Here is a 27,223-nt window from a genome sequence, read left to right as displayed (position 1 = left end):
AAAGGGAATGTCGTCAGAGCGGCGGGAGGGAGTCCGTTCATTCAACAGCACCAATGGCGGAACAGCAGTGCTCGTGCATTAACTGATGATTCGTTGTCCATTGCCCGTTGATTTCCATAGCCAATCACCATGAATAAGTGTGAATTTAACCCAATGTAAGTCCTCAAATTATCTTTTTATTGATGCTACTTTAGTTAAGGTGATTTTCTGCCTCAATCAGTGAATTATAGATAAAAGGGGATGAACCTGAAATGAAAAATTAATAGAAAACACAACCCGTTTAAAAAAAAAAAAAAACATACATTAACAAAGCGAAGAAGCGGAAAAAAAAACTCTTGAGTGCTTCTTTATTTACTTATAACTGTAATTGTTTTGGTGTTTGTTTTTGTGTTATTAATTCAGCCCTCTCTCTTAGTTCGGTTCTCTGGATAACAAAGGAAGAACTTTCCGATTTCGAATTTACTAATTGGATTTATCTATTAATTGGTTTTTAATTAGATTATTTTTCTCAGTCATGGCCCACGTCTAGAATATATGTTTCTATATCCTTGCATATCGATTCTTTATTCTACCGCTAGCTCTACGTAGACTACACACACTCCAGCAATTAGCATCTCCTCCGATATCTATTTACATGCATCTGCTAATTAGATATATAGTTTCTTATGTAAACACAAGGTCTCTGTAGTCATCCAGGAGGGTTTCGTGTAAATATGAATATTAACATCTTTAACTACTTTGAATATATTTATTCGAAACACTAAAATATTAATAAAGGCTGGTGTGTGTTGCTTATAAACCAAGTTCATTGTCTTCAGCTGCTTCCTATCCACGCGAAGAGGGAACTTCCATGTTTGCAAAACTAACCTATATTCTTTAAATATATAATTTAAATATTTGCATGTTACTGTTCATATTTATTCTCGATTTTCTTTCTTCCAACTCACCGAAGTATTTGTTTACAGATTCATAAGAAAGTAACGTGAGGAGAACGATAGTCAAAGGAAAGTATGAGAGAACAAAGAGGATATTCCCTGAAGAAACTTGTCCAAGAGGAGTGTAGTTTTTAATTTGGTTTTTTCTCTAAGGATTTTTTCACCTGACGAAAAAAACAAAAATTCTAATTCTTCTCCACGGGAATATATATATATATATATATATATATATATATATATATATATATATATATATATTGCCTGCGTAATCTTTAAGTTTGGTTCCATTACTTATTTAACTATATTCGCAGTGGGATAGAGGTGAGCCTCTCTGTTTATCCGACTTTGGAATTTGAGTTTGATTTCTCATCATTAAAGCTTTTAACACCTCTGATGCTGTCCCAGCACTTAAAGAAATATGACCATCCTTTCTATATCTCATAATCATTTTATTTCCTAATCGTGATCGATATCTGATATTTATCATAACACGTACCTGTCTGTTTCTATAACTCAAGTCGCAAAAAGATAATTCATCAGTTTGTAACAAGCATTAATGAACCTACGTAATATAAAATTACATTAAAAACTTTTTTACATTTATCATATTCAGTTTTTCTCCAAGACTTTGATTTTTCTACTCACAATGGTCAATGGCAAGCGTGAATTTAAAAAAAAACACAAAATCAGAGGAAAGTGAAAGCAATAAATTACAGGAAAAAAATCCCTCCAAATATGAAAATATTCGTTAATTTTCACAGCATGAATAGCTCGTACATGTATAAAAGTTTCACATTCGCTGGTGAGACTAATCAGGAAATATTAGATCTTCCGTTACGGTGCAGAAGAATCTTTATGCCAATACCATAATACAAATATGAATGTGTGGGAGGTTTGTAAATTATTACCTATACAAAAACATTTAAAAAGTGTTTGTATGTGTATGTTTATTTAAATATAAACATGCATTTTCGTCACATTTTAGCCTATTCTGGTCTAGCAAACCTATGATTACCGACATTCCAGCCGTGACCATCACATATTTATTTCTAATAGAGTATATCTAAGAAGACAGTTTTGTCTTTCTTTTTAAGGCAGTTTAGTTAAAAAGCTCACATTAATATTGATGCGGTAGTATATTATTATTGTATAAATAAAGGCCGAGCTGTTATACTATTCGTTCCAAAACAGATTATAAAGTTCTTCATTATTTTTAACTTGTTTTCTTTTGGACGGTGTTTTCACATTTAAGAATCTTTTGCTTTTCTTAAAGAGGAAGTATTAAGAGTGGAAAATGAAAGGAAGGATACAGTGGAAATAATAACAACGATTATTCCAGTTTTGTTGGGAATGTTCGTTAGATTGATATGTAGACCTTATTTACGTTTGTAAACATCTTTAGGATAAGAGGATTCTTGCTGAGATGGAGAGAGACTGAATGAAACGTCAACACATCGTATTTGTCACTAGTCAAAACATCTCAATAAAACGTGGTGAGGTTTGAGTAATAAAGATGCGTGAACCTTTTCTCTCTCTCTCTCTCTCTCTCTCTCTCTCTCTCTCTCTCTCTCTCTCTCTCTCTCTCTCTCTCTCTCTCATATAAATGTGTATTTGTCTTTTACTTATTTGTCTTAGACTGCGGCTATGCTGGGGCATCGCATTGAAGAATTTTTAGTCAAAAGTATAAGCCCCAGTACTTTTTGTTAAGTACTGGTACTTATTCGATATCTTTTGCCGAATCACTAAGTTACGTGGACGCAAACACACCTACACCAGTCGTCAAACGGTGGAAGGGGACAAACACATTCACACACTTACGTAGATATATACATACATACATACATATATATATATATATATATATATATATATATATAAAGACCCATCCTTCACAGCGAAAGTGTTAATACTGCTCCCCTTACTGAAGAGGAGTGGCCTATAAGTGCCCTGTGCCTCACAAAAAGTATATGCCTGCACCTCGTAAAAAGCACCCATACCTGTCCCACGTAATTGCACCCATGCTGGCACCACCTAAAAGCACCCAGCGCCCTCTATAAAGTGGTTGGTATTAAGAAGGTCTTCCAGCCATAGAAACCAATCCAAATCAGGCCTGGAACCTCGTGCAGCTCTCCTGCTTGCCAGCTCTGGTCATACTGTCCAACCCATGCCAGCATGGAAAATGGACGTCAAAAGATGGTGATGATATATATGCATACACATATGGGCTTCTTTCAGTTTTCATCTACCAAATCCCCTCACAAGGCTTTGGTCGGTCTGAGGTTATAGTAGAAGACACTTACCCAAGATGTTACATGGTGGGATTGAACCCAGAACTATGTTGTTGGCAAGCGGACTTCTTACCACACGGCCACTCCTGCGCCTATGTGTGTATAATGGTTTAAAATTTTGGCACAAGGCCAGCAATTTTAAGGGTGGGGATAAGATGAAAGGCCAAGTCGACCATGGCAAAATTTTAACTTGGAACTTAAAAAGTTGGAAGAAATGCTAAACATTTTGTCCAATGCACTAACAATTCAGTCTGCTCACCACCTCTGATAATAGTAACGAAAATAATCTTTTCTGCTCTAGGCATAAAGCGCAAAATTTTTGGGGAGGGGACCAGTTGATTAGATCGACCCCAGCATGCAACTGGTACTTAATTTATCAACCCCAAAAGGATGAAAGGCAAAGTCGACCTTGGTGGAATTTGAACTCAGAACATAAAGACAGACAAAACACCACTGAGCATTTCGCCTGGCATACTAATGTTTCTGCCAGCTTGCCACCTTGATAATAATGGTAATGAAAATAATATCTGATATATAAGTTGAGTGAAGTGAAGGCGCATGGCTCAGTGGTTAGAGCATCAGGCTTACGATCGTGAGGTTGTGAGTTCGAATCCTGGACCGGGCTGCATGTTGTGTTCTTGAGCAAGACACTTTATTTCACGTTGCTCCAGTACAATCAACCGTAGAAATGAGTTGTGACGTCACAAGTGCCAAGCTGTATTGGCCATTGCCTTTCCCTTGGATAACACTGGTGGTGTGATGGGAGGCCGGTATGCATGGGCGACTGTTGGTCTTCCATAAACAACCTAGCCCGGACTTGTGCCTGGGAGAGTAACTTTCTAGGTGCAATCCCATGGTCAGTCGTGACCGGAGAGGGTTTCAGCAGCAGTATATGTCGATTGGTTGATTTCTCATCACACTTTATCTCATATAGGGAGGGGGAGTGAGAGTAAAAGAGAGCTATAGAGAAAATAAGCCTAAATAGTGTAGGACATGTGCACATACTAGGCTTGATGGCAAGCAATGAATAAAAGAACATTACACACACAGCTTGAGAGAACGAATCAAGGACAGCTGAAGGAGGAAGAGTGGGAGTAAGTAAACGACTAGTTGTGGAAGGTGTTATACTAAGGAGAAATTTGTTTCATATGATTTTATTTTAAGGCAGTGTTCTCAACAGGGGTTCATATGGCCCTTTAGGGTCCATATAAGATTTTATTGGGGTCCACACAACAAAATAGTAAATCAAGGATCCACAATAGTATTTTGAGTGCCCCTAAAAAGATTTTGCTTTAGATGTTTGTTATTTCTTTATTGCCCACAAGGGGCTAAACATAGAGGGGACAAACAAGGACAGACAAACGGATTAAGTCGATTACATCGACCCCAGTGCGTAACTGGTATTTAATTTATCGATCCCGAACGGATGAAAGGCAAAGTCGACCTCAGTGGAATTTGATCTCAGAACGTAGCTGTAGATGAAATACCTATATCTTTACTACCCACAAGGGGCTAAACATAGAGGGGACAAACAAGGACAGACAAACAGATTAAGTCGATTATATCAACCCCAGTGCGTAACTGGTATTTAATTTATCGACTCCAAAAGGATGAAAGGCAAAGTCAGCGGAATTTGAGATCAGAACGTAGCAGTAGATGAAATAACGCTAAGCATTTCGCCCAGTGTGCTAATGTTTCTGCCAGCTCACTGCCTTGCTCTAGATGTTTGTATCGGTATACATTGCAAGAAAGAGCTAGGTTTCCTTCTCTAATGTTTTACAAAGTACAACCTACACAAGTTAATGTGTGCAAAACAAGGCAGGAATTTTTAAAGAAATTTCTATAAAACTAGTGTTTAAACATTGACTGGTTATGGGGTCCACCAGAATAAAATAGTAATCAAAGGGTTTCACAGATAAAAAATAGTTGAGAACCCCTATTTTAAGGTAATAATTTTTTTTTTTGACAAATACTGTTCATTTCATCAGTTTGTATAAGCAACAAGAAATTTGATAAAAGTTAAATTATAATTATTATGTCTATGACTAATATGGCAAAAGTATACTTCCAAAGTTATCCGTTATGATGGGTTGGGCAAGTGTCTTTTACTATAGCCCCAGACCAACCAAAGCCTTGTGAGTGGATTTGGTTGGTGGAAAATAAAAAAAGCCCACATATATATATATATAAAGGGTAAAGACTCCCTTTGGTCACAAATGACTAAGGGATTGCACTTAGAAAATTCCCCGCTGAGGCACATATCTGAGCAAAGTTGTTTGTGGAAGACTTGCAGTCGCGCCTATCCATACCAGCTTCCCCTCTCTACGCCACCAATGTTGCCCTAGGTAAAGGCAAAGGTTGATACAGCTTGGCACCGATGTGACATTGCAACACATTTCTACAGCTGAGTGAACTGGAACAACATGAAATAAAGTGCCACACTCAAGAACACAACACACAACCCGGTCCAAGAACCAAACTCACAACTTTGCAATTGTAAGCCTGATGCTCTAACCACTGAGCCATGTGCCTTCACTTTATACATACATATAAATATTGTAATGGTTAGCACTCTGGACTCTGAATCCAGTGATCCGAGTTCAAGTCTCGGTGAGACCTTATATACTTTTCAAGGCGGCGAGCTGGCAGAACCATTAGCACGCCAGGCGAAATGCGTAGCCGTATTTCGTCTGCCGTTACGTTCTAAGTTCAAATTCCGCCAAGGTCAACTTTGCCTTTCATCCTTTCGGGGTCAATAAATTAAGTACCAGTTACACACTGGGGTCAGTGTAATTGACTTAATTCGTTTGTTTGTCCCCTCTCTGTTTAGCCCCTTGTGGGTAATAAAGAAACATATATATATACTCAAAATAAGCAACAAGAATGTTGCTTATTTTGATTATAATCACCCCACAAATTTTTATGGATAACACCATACAAAATTCTGGTGCATCTAAATTAAGTACCATATTCATTCGAATCTAAATTTTTGCTGAACTTATACATATATATATATATATATATATATATATATATATATATATATAGTTATGGTATATTCTGTTAAGAACATAGTATAAAGCTGGTCCACCTTCAGATTTGCCCTGTGCTATCCAGTAGTAGTATTATATGTACTTCCATGTTTGTGTTTGGGCATCTGTCGTGTGTCAATATGCAATTGAAAAAATTGGAGTCAACAAGAAGGGGTATGGTTGGTTATTTGTTTCTTTTTATTCATTACAATTGTTTCCACGCAACGTCATTCTCCAGAAGTGCAGATACTTGATTATGCAACTGTTTCCCTGCATTATGAGACCTAGTTGTGTTTGGAGAACTACATTGCATGGAAACAATTGTAGTGATTAGAAAATAAATGTCCAACCATACCCTTTCTTGTTGACTCCAATTCTTTCACTCAATTTTATATATATATATATGTGTGTGTGTGTGTGTGTGTGTTTTTCTTTGAGTTTTAAGTTCTTAAGACAGTTCAAGCCAGTCCCTTTCAAGTGTTGGGCCTCATGGAGGCAAAGTGGCAGAGTTCCTTTTGAGCATTGAGCCTTGCGGGGTCACTCTGAAAAGCTCTATCTGCGACGATTTCATCTCAATCGAAGGAGAGGGGCTTTCTCCGTCCGGGTTGCGGATCTGTGGAATAAGCTGCCGGACGAGATAGTGAAGATGTCAAAGTCTCCCTTGACCACAAATGGCCTGAACTCTTTGCATGAACACCACCCCATACATAACTCCATGTCCCCCTACATGGCCTTGCTTTTTGCTTTTTGAGCCCAAAAATTAACTTAAGTGGTTGAGTTCCTTTTGAGTGTTGGGCCTCACGGAAGCAAAGAGACTGAGTTCCTTTCGAGTGGGCCTCACAGTGGCACGGTGACTGAGTTCCTTTTGAGTGTTGGGCCTCATGGAGGCAATGGCTAAGACCTTTGGCAATTATGTCGTGCTTGAAAAGAAAACCCATCAAGCTGAGCAAAATCGCAATTGTGACAGATACCGGTGTTTTGCAAATGGCACATAAAACACCCGTTGCACTCTTGGAGTGGTTGGCATTAGGAAGGGCATCCAGCTGTACAAAGCCATGCCAAATCAGATTGGAGCCTGGCATAGCCTTCCAGCATGCCAGCCCTGTCAAACCGTCCAACCCATGGACAACAGACATTAAATGATGATGATGATGATGCTAATGTAATTGAGTTGGTGTGTAGTTGAGCTGTATATGTATGTATGTGTAAATGTTTGTATGTTTGTCTCTCCTTGTCTTGAAATGGTGTGATAGTTGTAAATAAGTGTCACTCATTTTGAATATTATAAAGTAAAATTAAGGGCCAGTCTCATGACATATGAATTCCTCACCTGGATGTGATGCTGGTCCATCGCTGGATTACTCAATTTCTCCAACTGAGTGGACTGAAGCAATGTGAAATGAAGTATTTTTTGCTCAAGAACACATAACATTGCCCAGTTCAGGAATCGAAACCACAATCTTATGATCACAAGTTCAATACCCTAACCACTAAGCCATGCACCTCCACTTTCCAATATTCTGCAAGAACATGTCTCTCCATGAGGAAATATTCCTTTGCTTTAAAAACAGGTGAGGATTGGCAACAGGAATGGTATCCAGCTATGGAAAATCTGCCTCAGTAAACTCTGTCCAATTCATGTAAGTAAGGACAAGTGGACATTAAAATGACAATGATGATATATATATATATATATATAAAGGTGCAGGAGTGACTGTGTGGTAAGTAGCTTGCTTACCAATCACATGGTTCCAGGTTCAGTCCCACTGCGTGGCACCTTGGGCAAGTGTCTTCTACTATAGCCCCGGGCTGACCAAAGCCTTGTGAGTGGATTGGGTAGACGGAAACTGAAAGAAGCCTGTCGTGTATATGTTTGTGTCTGTGTTTATCCCCCACCAACATCACTTGACAACCGATGGTGGTGTGTTTATGTCCCTATAAAAGAGACCAATAAAATAAGTACTAGGCTTCCAAAGAATAAGTCCTGGGGTCGATTTGCTCGACTAAAAAGCAGTGCTCCAGCATGGCCGCAGTCAAATGACTGAAACGAGTAAGAAAAGAGAGTAAGATATATATATATATATCAGTTGAAACAGTATGGCCACAAGGTCCTGGGTTTGATCCATTGGTCATTTTTTATATCCTTCCATTAATCCTTATATGTGAGTGAAATTGGGTATAGGGAAACTGTATAGAAGCCTGGCAGGTGGATTGTACCTGACACTCAAAAGATACGGCCGCGTCTTACACTGTATCACACTGGTTCTCCCAACCACATGGTAAGTACCAGGCTTAGAAATGATTCCTATCACCAGATATATATGATTGCTATCAAAGCTATATAATGGAAGTATGATACATTAGGTATGCTTACATCCCACTTCAATCTATCTCTCATGAAAAATGAAAGAATCATGTTGAAGTTATATTTGTAGGAGTGGCTGTGTGGTAAGTAGCTTGCTTACCAACCACATGGTTCTGGGTTCAATCCCACTGCGTGGCACTTTGGGCAAGTGTCTTCTACTATAGCCTTGGGGCAACCAAAGCCTTGTGAGTGGATTTGGTAGATGGAAACTGAAAGAAACCTGTCGTATATATATATGTATGTGTGTCTGTGTTTGTCCCCCCAACATCACTTGACAACCGATGCTGGTGTGTTTACATCCCCATAACTTAGCGGTTCAGCAAAAGAGACTGATAGAATAAGTACTCGGCTTACAAAGAATAAGTCCTGGGGTCAATTTGCTTGATCGACTAAAGGCGGTGCTCCAGCATGGCCACAGTCAAATGACTGAAACAAGTAAGAGAGTAAAAGAGTTATTTTGCATACATTGCATGCTTTTCATACAAGGATGTAGGGAGAAAGTAAAAGAATAATTTTGATTATAGAATAGTAATACATTCCAGGAAGTGTGGGCAACAAGCTGGCAGAATCGTTAGCATGCCAGACAGAAAGCTTAGCAGCATTTTGTCCTTCTTTGCATTCTGAGTTCAAATTCCACCAAAGTTAACTTTACCTTTCATCTTTTTAGTGTCAATAAATTAAGCACCAGTTGAACACTGGCATTGATGTAATCGACTTATGGTCCTCCCCTGAAAGTGCTGGCCTTGTGCCAAAATTTGAAACTAACATATTCCAGGAAGTCATAATTCCATCGTAACCCTTCTTACTAAATTAAAAAGGAAGTTCAGTGTCTCCATTGATGCTGTGATGGATCTAAGGTAGCTGACATCCACATCCTAAGTTTGTATAGTGATGATGGCTTGGCAGTCTCATACTATATGAACACCCATATTTTAGATAGATTCAAAATAGTCATGATTCAGATATTTATGAAATTTGATATAATTATAACTAATCCCACCAACCTAATGATATCTATATTCTTACCCATTATATTAGATCTTAAGACAGACAAGATTCATCTTATAGGAAGCCAAATAAAACAGCTTATATATCTAAAAGATGCCTATTCACTTTCCTCAGTTGTAATTAGGAACCTTGTACCAAACATACACTTATGAGTCTCCTACATATTCTCCAAAAGAGAATTATCAACAAGGCAGCTTCCAACAATAATTGGATCCTAGTCTGGAATGTCTTTAATGAAAAGTTCATCAATATGGAGAAAACCCATAATTTAGACACCATTACAAATATTGCTAGAAACTTCCTCTCTTGTAAGGCACAACTTTCCAACTGCACACAAGCACTGCAAACTTTTCAATTCACTGAATGTTAAGGTTAGCTATTCTTGTATAGATAACATTGCTTCCAGTATTACATCCCACAAACAAAAGCTTACATTTGTACGTCTTTTACCTCAGGCACCCACATGCTATTGTTGAAATCAAACCACTTGCCCATACTGAGGTAGAACTACACTCCTCCACTAAATGGCATCCACTCACAGTTAATGACTTCAAGGAAAAATATAATCAGTATTTTTACTCTGTAAAAAAACTAAATCATTATCCTGCGTATGGATTTTTTTTTTTTCAGTTATCATTCATAATTTTTATTTATTTCTTATCCAGCAATTTTTCAAAATATGTTGATTGACATTTTAAATTTTCAATAGCCCATTGCCGATTTGGTCTGATTATACTCTACCAATTCTGTTTTCTATGTAATATCCACAAACCTGGTATATTTCCTCCCCTTATTTCTTTCTGTCTCTTTCCCATCTTTTAACTTCTCTCCCTTTTAAATTGTTGCTCATAGTAAGTGATCTTTTCCATTCATTATTGCTAAAGTAAGAAGGCGATGAACTGACAGAATCGTTAGCATGCCGGGCAAAATGCTTAGCAGTATTTTGTCTGTCTTTGCGTTCTGAGTTCAAATTCCGCCAAGGTCAGCGTTGCCTGGTCGATAAATTAAGTACCAGTTGCGTACTGGGGTCAATTGACTGGCTCCCTCCCATCAAATTTCAGGCCTTGTGCCTATAGTGGAAAGGATTATTGCTAAAGTAACGATTATTTTTTTCTATTGTAAAACATTTACAAAAATCGGCTATTTTATAATACAGTTATTTTTGCCTTTGAGAAGATACATCTATGTATTGTAACAGTTACACTGTTGTCAGAAATCAACTAGATACTGAAAGAAATATTGACTCTACATATGTACTATACTGAATACTTTGTTAAGTAGTAGTCTCCTTGATTTCAGTTTAAAATTTATTATAATTGTCATCATTCAACATCCATGTTCCATTCTGACATGGAACATACACGCATATGCACACACGTGTGTCTGTGCATCAGTATGTATATGTATATACATATATCATGTGATCACATGACCGACCAGTCCATCAGATGTTGCTACACATCGCTGGTCACAATGCGTTCGCATTGTTTTAGCCAACAGAAGAAAGAGTGAGAGAAAGAGTGGTGAAAGAGTACAGCAGGGATCACCACCCCTGCCGGAGCCTCGTGGAGCTTTTAGGTGTTTTCGCTCAATAAACACTCACAACGCCCGGTCTGGGAATCGAAACCACGATCCTACGACCGCGAGTCCGCTACCCTAACCACTGGGCCATTGCGCCGCCACATATACATATATACATATATTTGGGTTTGATAAAATAAGTTTCAGTTGAATACTGGGTCAATGTAATCAACTAATCCCTTCCCCAGGAATTGCTGGCCTTGTGCCAAAATTTGAAATATACCTACCTCACTGCAGCATTCTACTGCTGTAAGTAAATGAGAACAGAACTGTATATTTCATCATCATCTTTTTTATATATCTAATATGAGTTATCAGTTTCACTATCCAGAATCACTTCACTTAATAGTCATCCTTCAATCTTAAAATTGTCTCTCTCCACTCATATTTTGCATTGATCACCCTTCTGTGCTTGCAAATTATCTCTCCTTCTTCACTACTATATATCTCTCCCTCTCCCCATGCACTATATCTGCCTTTCCCCTTACACTCTTGCAACCTATCCACCTATGTAGCATTTCCATTTCTTTCATCTTTCATTCATGTACTGTATTATTAGTATCCTGCTGCTCTTCACCATTTTCTTGAACTGCCAGTCATCACCTACTCTCACCTATCTCCTCCCAACTATTGTATCATTGATTACCCTTTCCATCCTTGTTCACCTTCCCCTACATCCACCCCTCAATCCTATGCAATCCCTATAATCATCACTTACTCTTCCCTACCTTTCCTCCTGCAACATACCACCTTCATCTGTTCACTTGGCCTATGTATAAGAGACCTCATCGAACCATTCTCATGTCTCTGTATAATTCCTTCTCTAGTGCATCTCTTTTTACTCTCTTTGCTCTTCTCTATGACTAGCCATCACACTCTCCCCCACCAACCTACTTAGCCCCACTACACTTGTGACTCCTCATCTAATCTTTATCCTATCCTCTCACCCACCTTCACCTTTGTCCACCTCTGTTCTTGACAACTCCGCTTCAAATAACCTTTTGCTAATAACTACATACTACTGTTTCTTTCTTTCTCCCAGCAGCCAACCAGGCCCTTCTGACATCGTCATCATCTCTCTCTCTCTCTCTCTCTCTCTCTCTCTCTCTCTCTCTCTCTCTCTCTCTCTCTCTCTCTCTCTCTCTCTCTCTCTCTCTCTCTCCCCTCAAGATTATAGAGTACTCTCAGCACTTACTAGCTCTATTCACCCACACCTAGCTTCACTGATGGCATTGTTCCATCCTGTTTCCTCCCTGTAGTGGGTGCTTTTTACTTGCCACCGGTACAGGAGCCAGTCAGGAGATACTGAGTACTCCCTTACATTGTATTGTGTACAAGGTACTACAGGGCTTATAGTAAAAGGTACTTGCCCAAAATACTATTCACTGAGACTGTACAACATTTTGAACAAGTGTAAGATTTTTATCTGAAATATTTGACATAATTAAATTCAAGGATCAAATTAGCTATTACTTTAACATATATGTATCATCTTTTTTTTTCAATTTTCTACAGATTACTCAAAAAGTCTTCAGTAAAATCACAAATCACAAAATGAAGACAAAACGTTATTTGGAAAATTATCAATATTGTCAATTTTGTACAATTGGTAAGTGTATTTAACCATTTTTTTCAATTTCGGAACACTTTTTCTCATACAGTGTGTGTGTGTGTGTGTGTGTGTGTGTGTGTGTGTGTTATAGCGTTTCTTATTTCCCCTCCAAACAAATATTGGGTCTTTCTGTTATACCTGCATATTTTATGTAGTTATCCCCCTTAGTAGTTATTCCCCTTTGAAGGTTTTGCCATGCCTTTGAATAGCGTAATGTGAAACCTGTTTTTCCATTGACTTCCATGTTGTAAGTTTGCAACCATTTCTATGCATGAAAATACCCAGTATCCCCTGACTGGCTCGTAAAAAGTACCATCCGAATGTGATCGTTGCCAGGCCCGCCTTACTGGCTCCTGTGCTGGTGGCATGTAAAAAACATCCACTACACTCTCGGAGTTGTTGGCATTTAGGAAGGTCATCCAGCTGTAGAAACTCTGCCATACCAGATTGGAGCCTGGTGCAGCCGCTGGCTCTCCAGACCTTAGTCATGTTGCTCCAGTCCACTCATTTGGCAAAAATGAGTAATCCTGTAATAGACCGGCGTCCTGTCCAGGTGGGGAATATTTACACCCTGGAAACTGGGAAACTGGCCCCTATGAGTCTGTATGACTCAGGAAGGAACTTTGCTACTCACTTAACCAGTTCACGTATCGTGCACTCAGTACATCGCAGAAATTTCTGGTTAATATATATAAATTTATGTCACAGGCTCCTCAGTATATCGAGGGTCTCTGCAACCAATAGGTATTTATATTTTTTTTAGATTTTAATTATTTCTGTGGTAAAATAAGCATTTTCATGCCTAAAAATTAATAAATAAAAATAGAGTACAGTACTGCACATTAATTAAAATATATTAAAAGAAAATACTTAGTGTACTGTAGATGAATCCGCACATACTGTATGAAAAACGAAACTCAGGAGTGTGTGGTATTGTTCTGCATTTATGATATAACTAGCACTATGACCCAGCAACGCCGGGTCATAGTGCTAGTGCATGCATATACAGCTGCGTGCGTGCGCACATACACGCGAGTAGTCCAAATCTCCGACCAGTCACATACAGCTAGCTGGCATTCAATTGGCGTATCAAGTTTCGGGTATTTTGATTGGGTTTTGGATAGAAAATTCACAAAAAAGTCACTTCTATTGATTTTTTAATGGCTTGCGGAGTGACTGGGGAAATGTAAAGATGTGGACGACCACCCTTGGATGGTTTTGAATGACCATAGAAAGTGTGAGCCCTCTAACTGAAAAATTGTGGATTTGTATAAAGGATACACACACATACAGACAGACATTTTGCCGTTTATATATAGAGAGATAAATAAATACAAATTATAAAAATGATTAAAAATATATACAGTACAGTACTGTTTCTACTTCGTGAGTTTTCACCTACTGCGGGAGGTTTTGGAACATAACACCCACGATAGTCGAGGGATTCCTGTACACACACACACACACAACAAGCTTCCTCAGAGTTTCTATCTACCAAATAATATACTTGCAAGGCTTTGGTTGGCCTGGGGCTATATTATATAGCCCCAGGCTAACCTTGACTCTTGCTCAATGTGCTGCACAGTTTGACTGAACTCAAAACCACATGATTGTAAAGCAAGCATCTTAACCACACTGCCATATAAAATTCCACTTTGATTTTTCTGGTTATACAGTTGTCTGTTAATTCACCTTAGCAAAACTAATTGCATCAAGATGTAAATACTGTTGGTTATGTTCTTTTATTTATAATCTCTGAACACTCCTGTTCACTCCTAAATATTTTTTCAGAAGACTGTTCTGCTTCTTAACTACAAAACAATTCAATTTAATGACTAACTCTCTCTCTCTCTCTCTCTAATGAAATACTTTCGTTGGATTTTTTTTCAGTCATTTCAGGAAGGATGACACGTAAATCAGCTGAGTAAAATGGAGCAGTGTCAGTTGACCACAAACTTACTCAATGCAGCAGCAGCTGCTGGCTGCGATGTTGTTGATCCTTCTCAACAACAACAGATCCAGCTTCTCGCAAATCAATCTCTTCTATCCGCCCAACCTCAACAGCTAACTTTTGTTCAAAATGTTCCTAGTGGTGCCGTCCAGCTTCAACAAGCCATGCAACCTCAGGTAAGTTTATGTTCACAAAATTTATCATTAACCCTTTAGTGTTCGCATTATTCTGCCTAAATTAATCCTTTTTCATCCACATTGTTTTGAACTAATCATGCATTATCTTGTAGCTATGAGATTTTGATGAGGTAGCTGTTAATTTTTAAAACGATATTGTAGGGTCGGTGTGAGAGACCAGATCTGGCCAGTTTGAACAGAATACTTTTGGCCGGATATGGCCGGTTTAAATGCTAAAGGGTTAAGGCTGAATGCTAGTCAAGTCTCAAATTCAAGTCTGTTCATTTCTATATTTTCATTATCCTTAAGATTAGTTTAAAGTCCTTTTTAGATATTTTTATTGCTCCTCTTTTGACTCTTTATAAAAAAATCAGTGCTTTCCATTAGCCTGCCTAGCTATAAATGTGTATCATTGGTGGATTCTGTTCGCTGCTGTAAACAGCAGAGGATTGTATAATTGATAAGTATGTTATTAGCTTGCAATGTTCAGTTCAGTTTCTTAAGCTAATAAGGGCAAGATTCTGAAGCTCTAGACATGAAGACAGTGTTTAGTTAATCTAATTCTGATATTAAATTCATTGTAACAATACATTTTGTACCATAGTTGTCATTTTAAATAAAACTATTTGTTCTTCATAAATTTACATAATGAATAAAAATTGATTTTCTCTCACATATATTTTTTTTATTTAGATGATTCAGTTAAACCAGGGGGCTTTAGTAAATGCCCCTAATCAACAACTTATGTTCCAAGCTCTACCTCAAGCAGCCAACCCACAAACAATCCCCATACAAACTGTACAAGGAGGACAACACCCAGCAATTGCTTCAGCACAAACATTGCAGGCGGTGAGCAAACATTTCATAACTTCTATTAAATTATGCTCTTTCTTGTATACTTCTACTCCTGAAACTTATTCTTACAAGTTTTGCAGTATTAGCAATATCAGCATACAATAAAAATAATCAAACTGCAGCATGTATGGCTGATATTTTTACCTTATATTGCAAATTGAATTCTGTACAAACCTGACCATTGATAATACAAGAAATATTCTATTCCTTTAAAATAATTTTTTTAAAAACTAGTTTGCAGGATTAATAATTTTCTGTAACTGCTATTATAAATACTATTAGCTGTAGAACACTTATGTTTAAAAAGAAAAACATTGTGGAAAAGAATTGTGGTTATAAACAAAGGAACAGTTTCTAATGGGATTTTAAAATTTTTTGTGACTGTATATTTGTTACCATGCAATTGAAATCGACCAAAAATCAATGGAAATTGTAGTTGTGATACCAGTGCCAGTGGCACGTAAAAGAACCATCCAAACGTGGCCGTTGCCAGCGCCGCCTTGACTGGCCTCCATGCCAGTGGCACGTTATAAACAACCCACCAACCAATCGTGGCCATTGCCAGCTTCGCCTGGCACGTAAAAAGCACCCACTACACTCACGGAGTGGTTGGCATTAGGAAGGGCATCCAGCTGCAGAAACACTGCCAGATCAGACTGGAGCCTGGTGCAGCCTCTTGGCTTCCTAGACCCTGGTCGAACCATCCAACCCATGCTTGCATGGAAAGCAGACGTTAAACGACGACGCACTGACTTTGTTTCAATAAATTTTGAAAATAATAATAATTTACTAAAATAACTTTGGTGTTATTAAGCTGGTGTTTAGAACATAAATTAACATGAAATTTTGAAGGGAGATTTTAGATCACTTTCAAACAGAATTTATTACATGGAAACAAAGAGTGGTTTAGGGATCATTTTCTGAATATTCTTTAACTGTTTGTTTTATTTTCTTACAGATTGATATGTTTTCCACTGGCCAACAGTTTCCCAACCAATCATTACAACCACAGCAGGTAAACACAGCAGCAATTATTAATTCAACTCTTTCTATTAAATAGTTAGGGCCAAAGAAGTTTGTCATGTGTGTGTGTGTCCTTGTTTTGACATTACATGATGTTTGCAAACAAGCATCATTTTCATATAAGTGATGTTCATCTCCAATCTTTTATGAAAAACATGTCTAGCCATGGGAAAATATTCCCTTGCTTGGAAACAGTTGAGGGTCGGCAACTGGAAGAGCATTCAGCTGTAGAAAATCTGCCTCAGCAAATGTCATCTAACCTATGTAAGCATGGAAAAGTGGACATTAAACCTTTTGTTACTATATTTCTTTTGAGATGCTCTGTGTTTCTTTCAATTAATTTTAAATATAACAAAGAATTTAGTAAAATAACTTAGTTATCATTAAACTAGTGTTAGGAACATAAATTGTGACTAAAGGTTTGCTGGAAGATTTTAATTCAGAACTTTTGAAAACAAGACATTTGTACTACAAAGCCAGAGGCGGTTTCAGCCGGGTTGGTATCAAAAGGGTTAAATGATGATGATCATGATGATTGTGAAATGATGATGATGATCATGATGATTAAATTCAGTAATTTTGTAGTTGAACATCATTTTATGACAGAGGACTTTCTGCGTGAGTCCTTCAACTTTAGGCATAATATGGGAACATAATTAATTAGCATGCTGCCTTGATATTTCTAGATTTGGTTTAAGCTTTCATCCTTTCAGAATTTGGCACCTAATTCTTTGCAGTGTTATAAAGTAAATAATTTAACAAAATAGGAATTTTTTATTTACTCTAAACCGATCACCCTCAATATAATTGTCATATCACACAATTCTAACAAATATGTAGTATAACATAATGAGAAGCATTTATTCATCTGGAAAAGGCTGCAAATTCTAATACATAAGAATCATTTTGGAAATTGTCCAGATCCCATTATTACTTATAGCCTCCTGTAGACCATTATGTGCATGCATGCATGCATGCGTATGTTGTGTGCATGCATGCGTGTGCTTGTGTGTATGTGCACTGAGTTTTATTATTACTGACAATTTTATACTGATTCCTTTAATTACTTATAATTGTTATTGTATTTGAAATCCTTGCCTAGTTCAACACTTCCGATGCTTGTTTGGCTCTTTTTGTTTTTTTTGTTTTGTTTTGAAGAAAATGATAATTAAGAAAAAAACAACAGATAATGACTGTGTATACAAACGTTCAAATGGTACTGCATGAAGAGTGGGGCCCATGCAGCCATTCGTCTTTCATTATTATATAATATTCATACTCATTCGTTTTGTGTTTTTTGTCCCCACTGTGGTGCTGTGTCTGTCCTTGTAGTGTCCCCTATGTGTTAGTGGCCTGAGTGCCAAATAAAGAATAATGTTTGACCTTCTTTAACTTCTCTTGAAATCCTGCATCTTACAGTTGTCTGAGCATATGGAAACTGAACCTTGTATCAGTGTATATTCTATCACTCAAAGGCTGATTTATCATTTACATTTATTCAAGAAATAATTGCTCTCAGTGTAAATAGATAGTTTGTGGATTGTATGTATGGAGAGTTTGTGTAATACGAATTGTTTATGCATATGCTGACAGTTTTCGGACTTTGTTTTCATTTCTTTTAGTTTGTGATTCAACCTGCTCCTAATCAATCATTCATCCCTACTGGACAACTTCCTGGTGGCCAGCTCATTCAGACTCAAGATGGTCAACTCATCCTTTGCCAGCCCTTTGTTAATGATTTGATAAAACGTTTACAAACCCAACAACAGCAGAGTCCAGGTGAGTTTCTATTATAATTCATACTCTTGTTTTATTTTCCATATTATATCCACACACACAGGCATGGATGTGTGGTTAAGAAGTTTGCTCTGGAACCATGTGGCTTAAAGCCCACAAAAAGCCTTGTAAAATGCAGCTACCCAGGGGTTCTTGGCTGAAATATAAATTCATTTTGCCAGTCATCAAGCTGGTGAAAACAACAAGACAGTTTAGCAACTGTGCTTGATATATAACTAAAGAAAAAAAAACAGCGAAGAATCAAGGGGAGATAATTAACTGTATAGGAAAGTATAGTCAGTGTTTTATGAATATCAAAAATTACATAAATCAACATTGGAATACATTATGATGTGTCCAATACCTACTAAGATGTATTTTGTAAAATGCAGACACGAAGAAAAAAAATCTTTCTCTTAGTATTTATACTGTCACTAGAGATCCTTAAGTCTTCTAAAAAGTATAGTTTTTCAAGCAAGCATATGGAACGTCTTTTTGGTAGTTGATGTGCTTGTCCTTAAGTCTCACAATTAATGCCAAGAGGGTTGTTTCATGTCTTTTCTTGGAATGTCTAAAGGTTGAAAGATGATTGTTGTATCTGGATTTAAATTTGCCTTCCATGGATCTGATATGTTTGGTCTCTGTTTGTCTGTTGTCATAGTTTGCTGATATCTGTGCATCATAAACAATGGAGGATATATCATATGCTTGCCCTAGAGGAGATTTAAATTTATCGCAGGACAGGTCTGAGTTATCAGTTGTTTATTGATGTAGGCCTTTAAATAAGGTGGGGTATGAATATGTGATTTTTATTGTGAGCCCATTAAATATCTTTCTATACCTATGGTTGCTGGGAAAATGTAATTATATAATAAGAATTGTCTACCTATATTGTTCTAATATTTAGGGAGAAGGTTAGGGCAAACCATAAAATATTCTTTTCTATTCTAGACACAAGGCCCAAAATTTTAGGGGAGGGAACCAGTTGATAAGATCAATGCCAGTACGCAAGTAGTACTTAATTTACAACCCCGAAAGGATGAGAGGCAAAGTTGACCTTGGTGGAATTTGAACTCAGAATGTAAAGACAGATGAAATACTGCTAAGCGTTTTACCTGGTTTGCTAACGTTTCTGCCAGCTCACCGTCTTAGGGCAAACCATAAAATATTGCAGGACCTATTCTTATGACTAGGTGGTTGAGGAGGTGGAGGGTTATAGATTTTATCATTGAAGCTGTTATCCTGTAAATCGTCGTTATAATATGAGGATGCCTTTTCAAATATTTCTCTAGATGAAGAAAGCCATGTGACTCTATGGCTAATATTAGGAATTAAGTTCCTAAATATTGTAGATGGGTAGCAAGAGTCTTTAGTAATATATTTTAGATTTTTATTGGGTTTGTGGAAGGGTTTATAGGAATTAGAACTGAGGTCTAAAGAAATATCTAAAAAGTCATCCCATGTTAGGTTAGTGACAATAGAAATTCTAAGTCCAGGAAAATTAACAGTTGAAATCAATTGTTTTCTGAAGGAGTCCATAACATGGCCATCACAATCTTGTGACTCAGCCAATATAGTATATACCATTGCTGCGGTTGAGGAATTTTGAAACAGGATTGTTTAATGTGCAAATTCCAATGCATCATGCAGCAGGGATTTGGTTATTGATGAGTAGAAACCCACAATATCAAACTGAATTTTGCTTTACTTTTATTGTGGATGGATTTGAGCCAAGATATCACTGAAAAACTATTGGTCCATAGTAACAGGCTGGAAGATTCCTTAATTTTATTATTATTAATCATTATCATCATCATCGTTTAACATCCGCTTTCCATGCTAGCATAGGTTGGACAATTTGACTGAGGACTGGTGAACCAGATGGCTGCACCGGCTCCAATCTTGATCTGGCAGAGTTTCTATATCTGGATGCCCTTCCTAACGCCAACCACTCCAAGAGTGTAGTGGGTGCTTTTACGTGCCACCGGCATAAGGGCCAGTCAGACAGTACTGGCAACGACCACGCTCAAATCGTGCTTTTTTTACGTGCAACCTGCACAGGAGCCAGTCCAGCGGCACTGGCAACGACCTCATCCCTTAAAATAATTTTTTGCTTGCTAAACCCAAATTTATCTTAGTTGGATTAATTAGTCAGCATTTTGGTCTATTGTAAAAGTCAGGGAAATAAAAGGTTTCCCTCTTAGCTAGACATTCAGTTCTCTCTATATTAAACTTTTTGGCAAAGGCTTTAGCTTCCACTTTTTTGATTAATAAAGTTGTGTGCATGTTTTTGTGTATATATATATTCCCGTTATATATATATATATATATCTGTGTGTGTGTGTATGATAGACTTCTTTCAGTTTCTATCTGCTTAATCCACTCACAAGGCTTTGGTCACCCTTGGGCTATTGTAAAAACACTTGCCAAGGAGCCATGCAGTTGGACTGAACCTGAGGCCAAATGATTGGGAAGCAGACTTCTTAACCACACAGCCATGCTTGCGTACAATGACAGAATAATACTTTACTCTTTAATGCCTATTTGAAATTGTTAATCTAAGTATGTACTTTCTTACAATATTTTCAGGTATTGTCCAGTTAAATAATGGATTAAACTTGGCCTGTACCAGTCCAGCTCCAACTGCTGTTCAACCCGTGACATCATTACAGACAGTTGGTCAACTGGCAACAGCTATTGCATCTTCCATGACGTCAGACTCAGTTGTCAATAGTACTAATAATAATAATAATAATAGTAATAATAATCATTCTCCACCTATAACATCACCCATGCCACCAGACTGCTCATCTCCAGATATTTCTTCATTATCTACCGTTCCTAATGTAAATAACATAGTTATGGTAAAATATATTCTATTCTTTAATGAATTTTGTAATTCTTTTCTATGAAGATTCTAACTGTACTTATTTATTGAAATGTATCGATATTCTTTGTTGAATCAGCCATCATAATATGTTGTTTAACCTTTTAACATTCACATTCTGTTCTGTCTGGGGAGAATCATTTTCTTTTTGTGCCTTATAATATAACACACTCACTGGTAAAATTTCCACTTTTTTCTTATTTTTATTGTCCTATAAAAATAAGAAAAAAGTGGAAATTTTGATTGTCCACTAAAAATAAGAAAAAAGTGGAAATTTTACCGGTGAGTGTGTTACATTATAAGGCACAAAAAGAAAATGACTCTCCCCAGACACAACAGAATATGCTTCAACACACGAACTCATATAAAGTATCTTGCAAACCAAATACAAAAACGAAACATTCACATTATTCTATCAAAAATACTACTTACTTATTCACATTGTTTCGAATTAATCATGCATTTATCTTGTAGCTACAAGATTTTGATGAGATAACCGTTAATTTTTAGAGTGATATTGTAGGGTTGGTATGGGAGGCCAGTTTGAACATAAAACAGGTAGATATTTTAAATTCCTAGTTTCTTGCAGGATATTTATGCGATATCATTGGTTTTAATTGCCAAAAATGTACAGCTGAACTAATCAATATTTTGTATCATGAGTCCAAGTCCCCTAAAAGCCAGTATGTTGTCCCTATTCAACTCAAATTAACTACAAAATCCCATTTTACAATATGCAGGTTAGTGCAAAGAAGTGCATCCAACATTAAAGTGCATATTCTATGAAAATCTTTTGTTATCTTTTGCTTATTTCAGTCATTGGACTGTAGCCATGCTAGAGCACCACCTTAAATGGTTTAGTCCAGTGGTTCTCAACTGGGGTCCACATTCAAGGTTGATAAAATAAGTACCAGTCAAATACTAGGGCTGATATAATCAACTAACCCCCTCCTCTAATATTGCTGACCTTGTGCCAAATTGTGCAGTCATTAGTCAATTTAGTTTGGGGGATTAAGTCTAAATCTTCTGCAAGACACTGGCATCATTTCCAGGGAGGAATTTATCTTTCTTCTGCTTAAACCTTTCGTTACCAACCCAGCTGAAACTGGCTCTGGCTCTGAGTACAAATATCTTGTTTTCATAAGTTTTGAATTAATATCTTCCACCAAACCTTAGTCACAATTTATGTTCCTAACACAAGCTGAATGATAACTAAGTTATTTTTCTAAATTCTTTGTTTAAATTTAAAGTAATTGAAAGAAACACAGAACATCTCAAAATAAATACAATTACAAAAGGGTTAATACCTTGAAATCTAAAATTTGCATTTAACTTGGCTTTAACTATTCAATTAGTCTTACTATTAATATTACTGTTATTATTATTTTCTTTTTGTATTTTTAATGTCTATTTTCTGTTGTTATAGATGGTACCTGCTGAAAGTTCTAACTCTACAAACTCTAACAGTGGATCTATCTCCAGTGCAACAACCATTCAAAGAATACCGATTCCAGGTTCAGATCTTATGGAGGAAGAACCGTTGTATGTTAATGCTAAACAATATCATCGAATACTAAAACGGCGACAGGCTCGAGCAAAACTTGAAGCTGAAGGAAAATTGAGAAAAGAAAGAAAAGTAAGTAAATAAGAGTATCGGTTAGATATCTTTGTAGAAATACTTGTCATATTGCATATTAGTTTTGATAGGTGTCAACAAATAATAAAGAAACTGTTTTGGTTTCACACATAAATGTATAAGGAACCTTCAAGAAAGATTTTGTAAGCTTATAAAAATTCCGGATTGTAATTCGGTAATTTTCTTGAGAAACATTCTTATTTGTAGCGTAAGGTTATATGCCATTTGGCTTACATTTATAAGATATTTCTCAATTCTCTCTCTGCCAGTTAACTAGCACTGTCGGTTATGACAATGAAGGTTCCAGTGGATCTGATTAATGGAACACCCTGCTTGTGAAATTAATGTGCTAGTGGCTGACAACTCCTCAGACACACACACCCTTAATGTACTTCTCAGGGAAATTCAGCATGACACAGAATGTGACAAGGCTGAACCTTTGAAATACAGGTACAACTCGCTTTTGCCAGCTGAGTTGATTGGTGCAATGTGAAATAAAGTGTCTTGCTCACGGATGCAATGCACTGCCAAGTATTGAACTCCTGATCTTACAATCATGAGCCAAATGCCCTATCCACTTAGCCACATGCCTTCTTCACACTAGTTAACTATCCTTTATATTTCACACACATCTCATTACAAGGATACATTTCACAACTATTATATAACCATTTAGCATTAATACAAACAATGTTGACAATACGCTTTTACTTGTTTCAGTCATTTGACTGTGGCCATGCTGGAGCACTGCCTTTAGTCAAAACCAAATCAACCCCAGGACTTATTCTTTGGAAGCCTAGTACTTTTTCTATCGGACTCTACTGCCGAACTGCTAAGTTACTGGGACGTAAAATAATAATAATAATAATAATTGTGTACAGTGCTCAGGTGCACTACAACTCATCTAAAGTGTATATATAATCAGGTGTAGTTTCGACGGATTTCGGGGTATGTGCATGGCTGTATGTATGTATGTATGTATGTATACTTACAAACATCGGTTGTCAAGCGATGTTGGGGGGACAAACACAGACACACAAACATATACACACACACACATATATATATACACACACATATACACAACGGGCTTCTTTCAGTTTCCATCTACCAAATCCACTCAAGGCTTTGGTCGGCCCGAGGCTATAGTAGAAGACACTTGCCCAAGGTGCCAAGCAGTGGGACTGAACCTGGAACCATGTGTTTTGTAAGCAAGCTACTTACCACAAAGCCACTCCTACTCTTTTTTTTTTCAACTTGTCATCCTCATCTTCATCTACATTAAACCATAATGCTACTAAAATCTCATCATTTTCTGGTCTGGTTGCTCTTTGTATATGATGAGTGATTCTGGGTTATTATTATTATTCTGTTCTTGTGGGTTAATGCATATAAATGAATATTTTCAATAAATTTCCATTTTTATAATCTCAGTAGTAACCCATTGTTAAATTTATTCCCTTTCCGCCACCTGCCACATTTAATTCATTTCAGTATTCAAATTTAATGATATAGTTTATAACTAAACATTGAGACATTTTATATATTTGTCATCATCTTTGTGTCAGAAATACCTGCATGAATCGAGGCATCGACATGCTATGAATCGGATACGAGGCGATGGTGGTCGTTTTTATTCAATTAAGAAAGACGGGCCTTCTGAGTTTAAATTTTCACCTAAACATGAAGAGGTGAGTAGATTTTTTATTATTCTAAAATATCGTTTTTTTATTTCTTTTTGGGAAGCTACTAGTGAAAGCAGAATTCATATTTGACTGACGAATTTAGAAGAAATGTCTTCTAGTATACACTTGTATCAGATAGGAGGAAACATGTATATAATTATTAAAGTGCTTGCTGGAAGATTTCTAAATATTTTGTTGTAGTCTGAGAAGAAATCCACCACTTTTTAAATCTTTCTAGATTGTGGAATAAGGCAGCTAGCTGACAAAATCATTGGCACATTTAGAAAATGTGCCCAATGGCATTTCTTCCACCTTCTGAGTTCAAATCCAGAGGTCAACTTTGCTCTTCATTCCTTTGTGGTTGGTAAAATAAAGTACCAGTTGAGTACTGAAGTTAATATAATTAACTTGACCCCCTCCCCTTAAAATTGCTGGCCTTCAAACCTGCAATGAACCCTCATCCCATTCAGAGGGAATGTTGTAATCTCAGTCACTCATTCATCATGGAAACTGGGTAACTAACACTATGAGTGCTAGGGTTCAAGAAAAGAGAATTGTGGAATAAGAACAACTGGATAAACTGATTAAAGATAATATTCAATTCAAATTGTTGGGGGTAAAATATAAGATTTGTAAATGTCAGTATGGTAGATGAAGAATATCTCACTAGAAGACATAGAGAATTGTTTTATTTCTTGACTGTGATAGGATCATATTTTAGCAAGAATTTGGAGGGAAAAAGAAACACACCCATTTATTTGACTACAAATTATTGTTCTGTATTGCAAATAATATGGAAGGCGGACGTTAAATGATGATGATATATATGCATGTATATGTACACATATACACCTATGCGTTTATACATATATATATGTGTGTATACTGAATTTCAAATCATTGCAATTGTAATCTTTCTTTTTCTAGGATGATTCACCGGTTTGTGGTATGTTGGACATAGGTGACACTCATCTTGCATCTGTCAACTTCCTTTCTACCAATGGATCTACACTCACTGACACCAAATATAATTAAGATATAATACATATATTTTTTATATTTTTTTATGTTTTTCTTCTTCTTCTAGGTAACATTCTTTTTTATTATACATTGGCTGTTTAAGAATTACATATTTTTTAATAAAGAACATCTTAACAGTCAAGAATTAATGGCAGCTTCAATAATTTCTCTGTAATAATATATATAAAAAAAAAAACAATGTTTGTTAGATATATCTTAATTAACCAGATCATGTAGCATTTTAAAACCTTTCGAATTCATATCATATCTTGAAAAAAAAATGATACAATGTAGACATTTACCAGACTGTAAACAATTAAATATGTTTATAGAGAGATTCTACAAGCAAATTGTGTATAAAATTAAATGTGGACTTTCCTTAAATTCTTTATATATGTCCTATATATATATATATATATACTCTTTTCCTCCTCATCTTAGCTATGTTGTTGTCATTATCGTCATCATCACTATCATCAATATTTATACATTTATTTATTGACATTTATTTAATTTCCTTCAGATATTCATTCTCCTGTGTGAAATGCTTTATTATAATTATCAACTTCAAACCAAGTTATGTCTTTACAGAATGATTAATGAGTGAATGTATGCCTCCTTGCCTTCTATCAACAGAATTTTCAATTTAAAAAAAAAAAAAAAACTGCTCCCTCTGTGTTTTTTCCCCTGCCATCTAATTTCATAGCATTCAATAATAAGTATAGAAAAATGATAAAACTTTGTATTTTTAAACCAATGAAATTTAAGTTAACCCTTTGCATGACTAAAGTATTTTCATAAATTTTTACTAAATATCGATGCTTGTTTTAAGATTTTTAGGTAGTAGGTTTTAGTAGTTGTTTTGTAGGTTTCTCAGTAATATAAAGCTTTCATAAGTCCCAAGTTGCTCTGGTGGTTGAAAGAAGATTAGGAATGTGTATCATATATATGATGCATGGACACCAAGGAAATGTCCTGTATATCACGATACATAAGAGGCAAAGGGTTAAAAAAATCTTGCAATATTATAGTTTTATATATCTTCATATACCTTTATATGTCTATATAGCTATAACCTTTTTTTTTTTTTTCTGAAATGGATTAAGTAGTTTATACATCATTTTTCCTTCCTACCACAACTGTTTCATTGAAGAAAAATATTTATAGTATTACCATTTAAGAGTTTGTGGAATATTCCTGTAAATTAATTAGTAATTACAATCTGAAACAAAAAAAGAGCTTTGTTGAACCTTCGGAAATCACATTATTTAAATTGGTTTTCCATAAGCGCCTTTCCATTTGAGCTACACAGATACATTCTCCACACCTTTATATTTGTTTATATGTAAAAAAAAACCCAAAAAAACCATGTAATTTATATTTAATCATATTG

At 36.4% G+C, this 27,223-nt stretch overlaps 1 protein-coding gene across 3 annotated transcripts; it reads left to right on the top strand.

The window, feature by feature from the left end:
• LOC115212370 (nuclear transcription factor Y subunit alpha) lies at nucleotides 1–27,223 on the top strand. 3 transcript variants are annotated; one of them, XR_004999345.1, is made up of 10 exons: nucleotides 1–155; nucleotides 12,725–12,818; nucleotides 14,712–14,948; nucleotides 15,642–15,797; nucleotides 16,762–16,818; nucleotides 18,449–18,605; nucleotides 21,192–21,466; nucleotides 22,916–23,129; nucleotides 24,694–24,816; nucleotides 25,738–27,223. XR_004999345.1 is itself a non-coding variant. In XM_029781250.2 (10 exons), exons 3-10 carry the CDS (start codon nucleotides 14,751–14,753, stop codon nucleotides 25,843–25,845), a joined length of 1,266 nt encoding a protein of 421 aa, XP_029637110.1. In that variant the 5' UTR covers nucleotides 1–155; nucleotides 12,725–12,818; nucleotides 14,712–14,750; the 3' UTR covers nucleotides 25,846–27,223. The 3 variants fall into 3 exon arrangements, 2 of the variants coding, with proteins under 2 accessions (XP_029637110.1, XP_029637109.1); XM_029781250.2 differs by having other exon boundaries at nucleotides 21,192–21,448; nucleotides 22,916–23,125; XM_029781249.2 differs by having other exon boundaries at nucleotides 22,916–23,125.

This window comes from Octopus sinensis, linkage group LG5 (genome assembly GCF_006345805.1).
Source record: "Octopus sinensis linkage group LG5, ASM634580v1, whole genome shotgun sequence".
NCBI classification, from domain to species: domain Eukaryota; kingdom Metazoa; phylum Mollusca; class Cephalopoda; order Octopoda; family Octopodidae; genus Octopus; species Octopus sinensis.
This window is presented reverse-complemented; position numbering and strand designations above follow the sequence as displayed.

What these genes read in the sequence shown, in the direction of transcription:
- LOC115212370 (XM_029781249.2), top strand. Translation starts at nt 14,751, where the DNA reads ATGGAGCAGTGTCAGTTGACCACAAACTTACTCAATGCAGCAGCAGCT. An exon ending in AACAAGCCATGCAACCTCAG is followed by an intron (nt 14,949 to 15,641) that starts GTAAGTTTATGT and finishes TTTTTTATTTAG; the next exon opens with ATGATTCAGTTAAACCAGGG. An exon ending in ATGTAAATAACATAGTTATG is followed by an intron (nt 21,467 to 22,915) that starts GTAAAATATATT and finishes CTGTTGTTATAG; the next exon opens with ATGGTACCTGCTGAAAGTTC.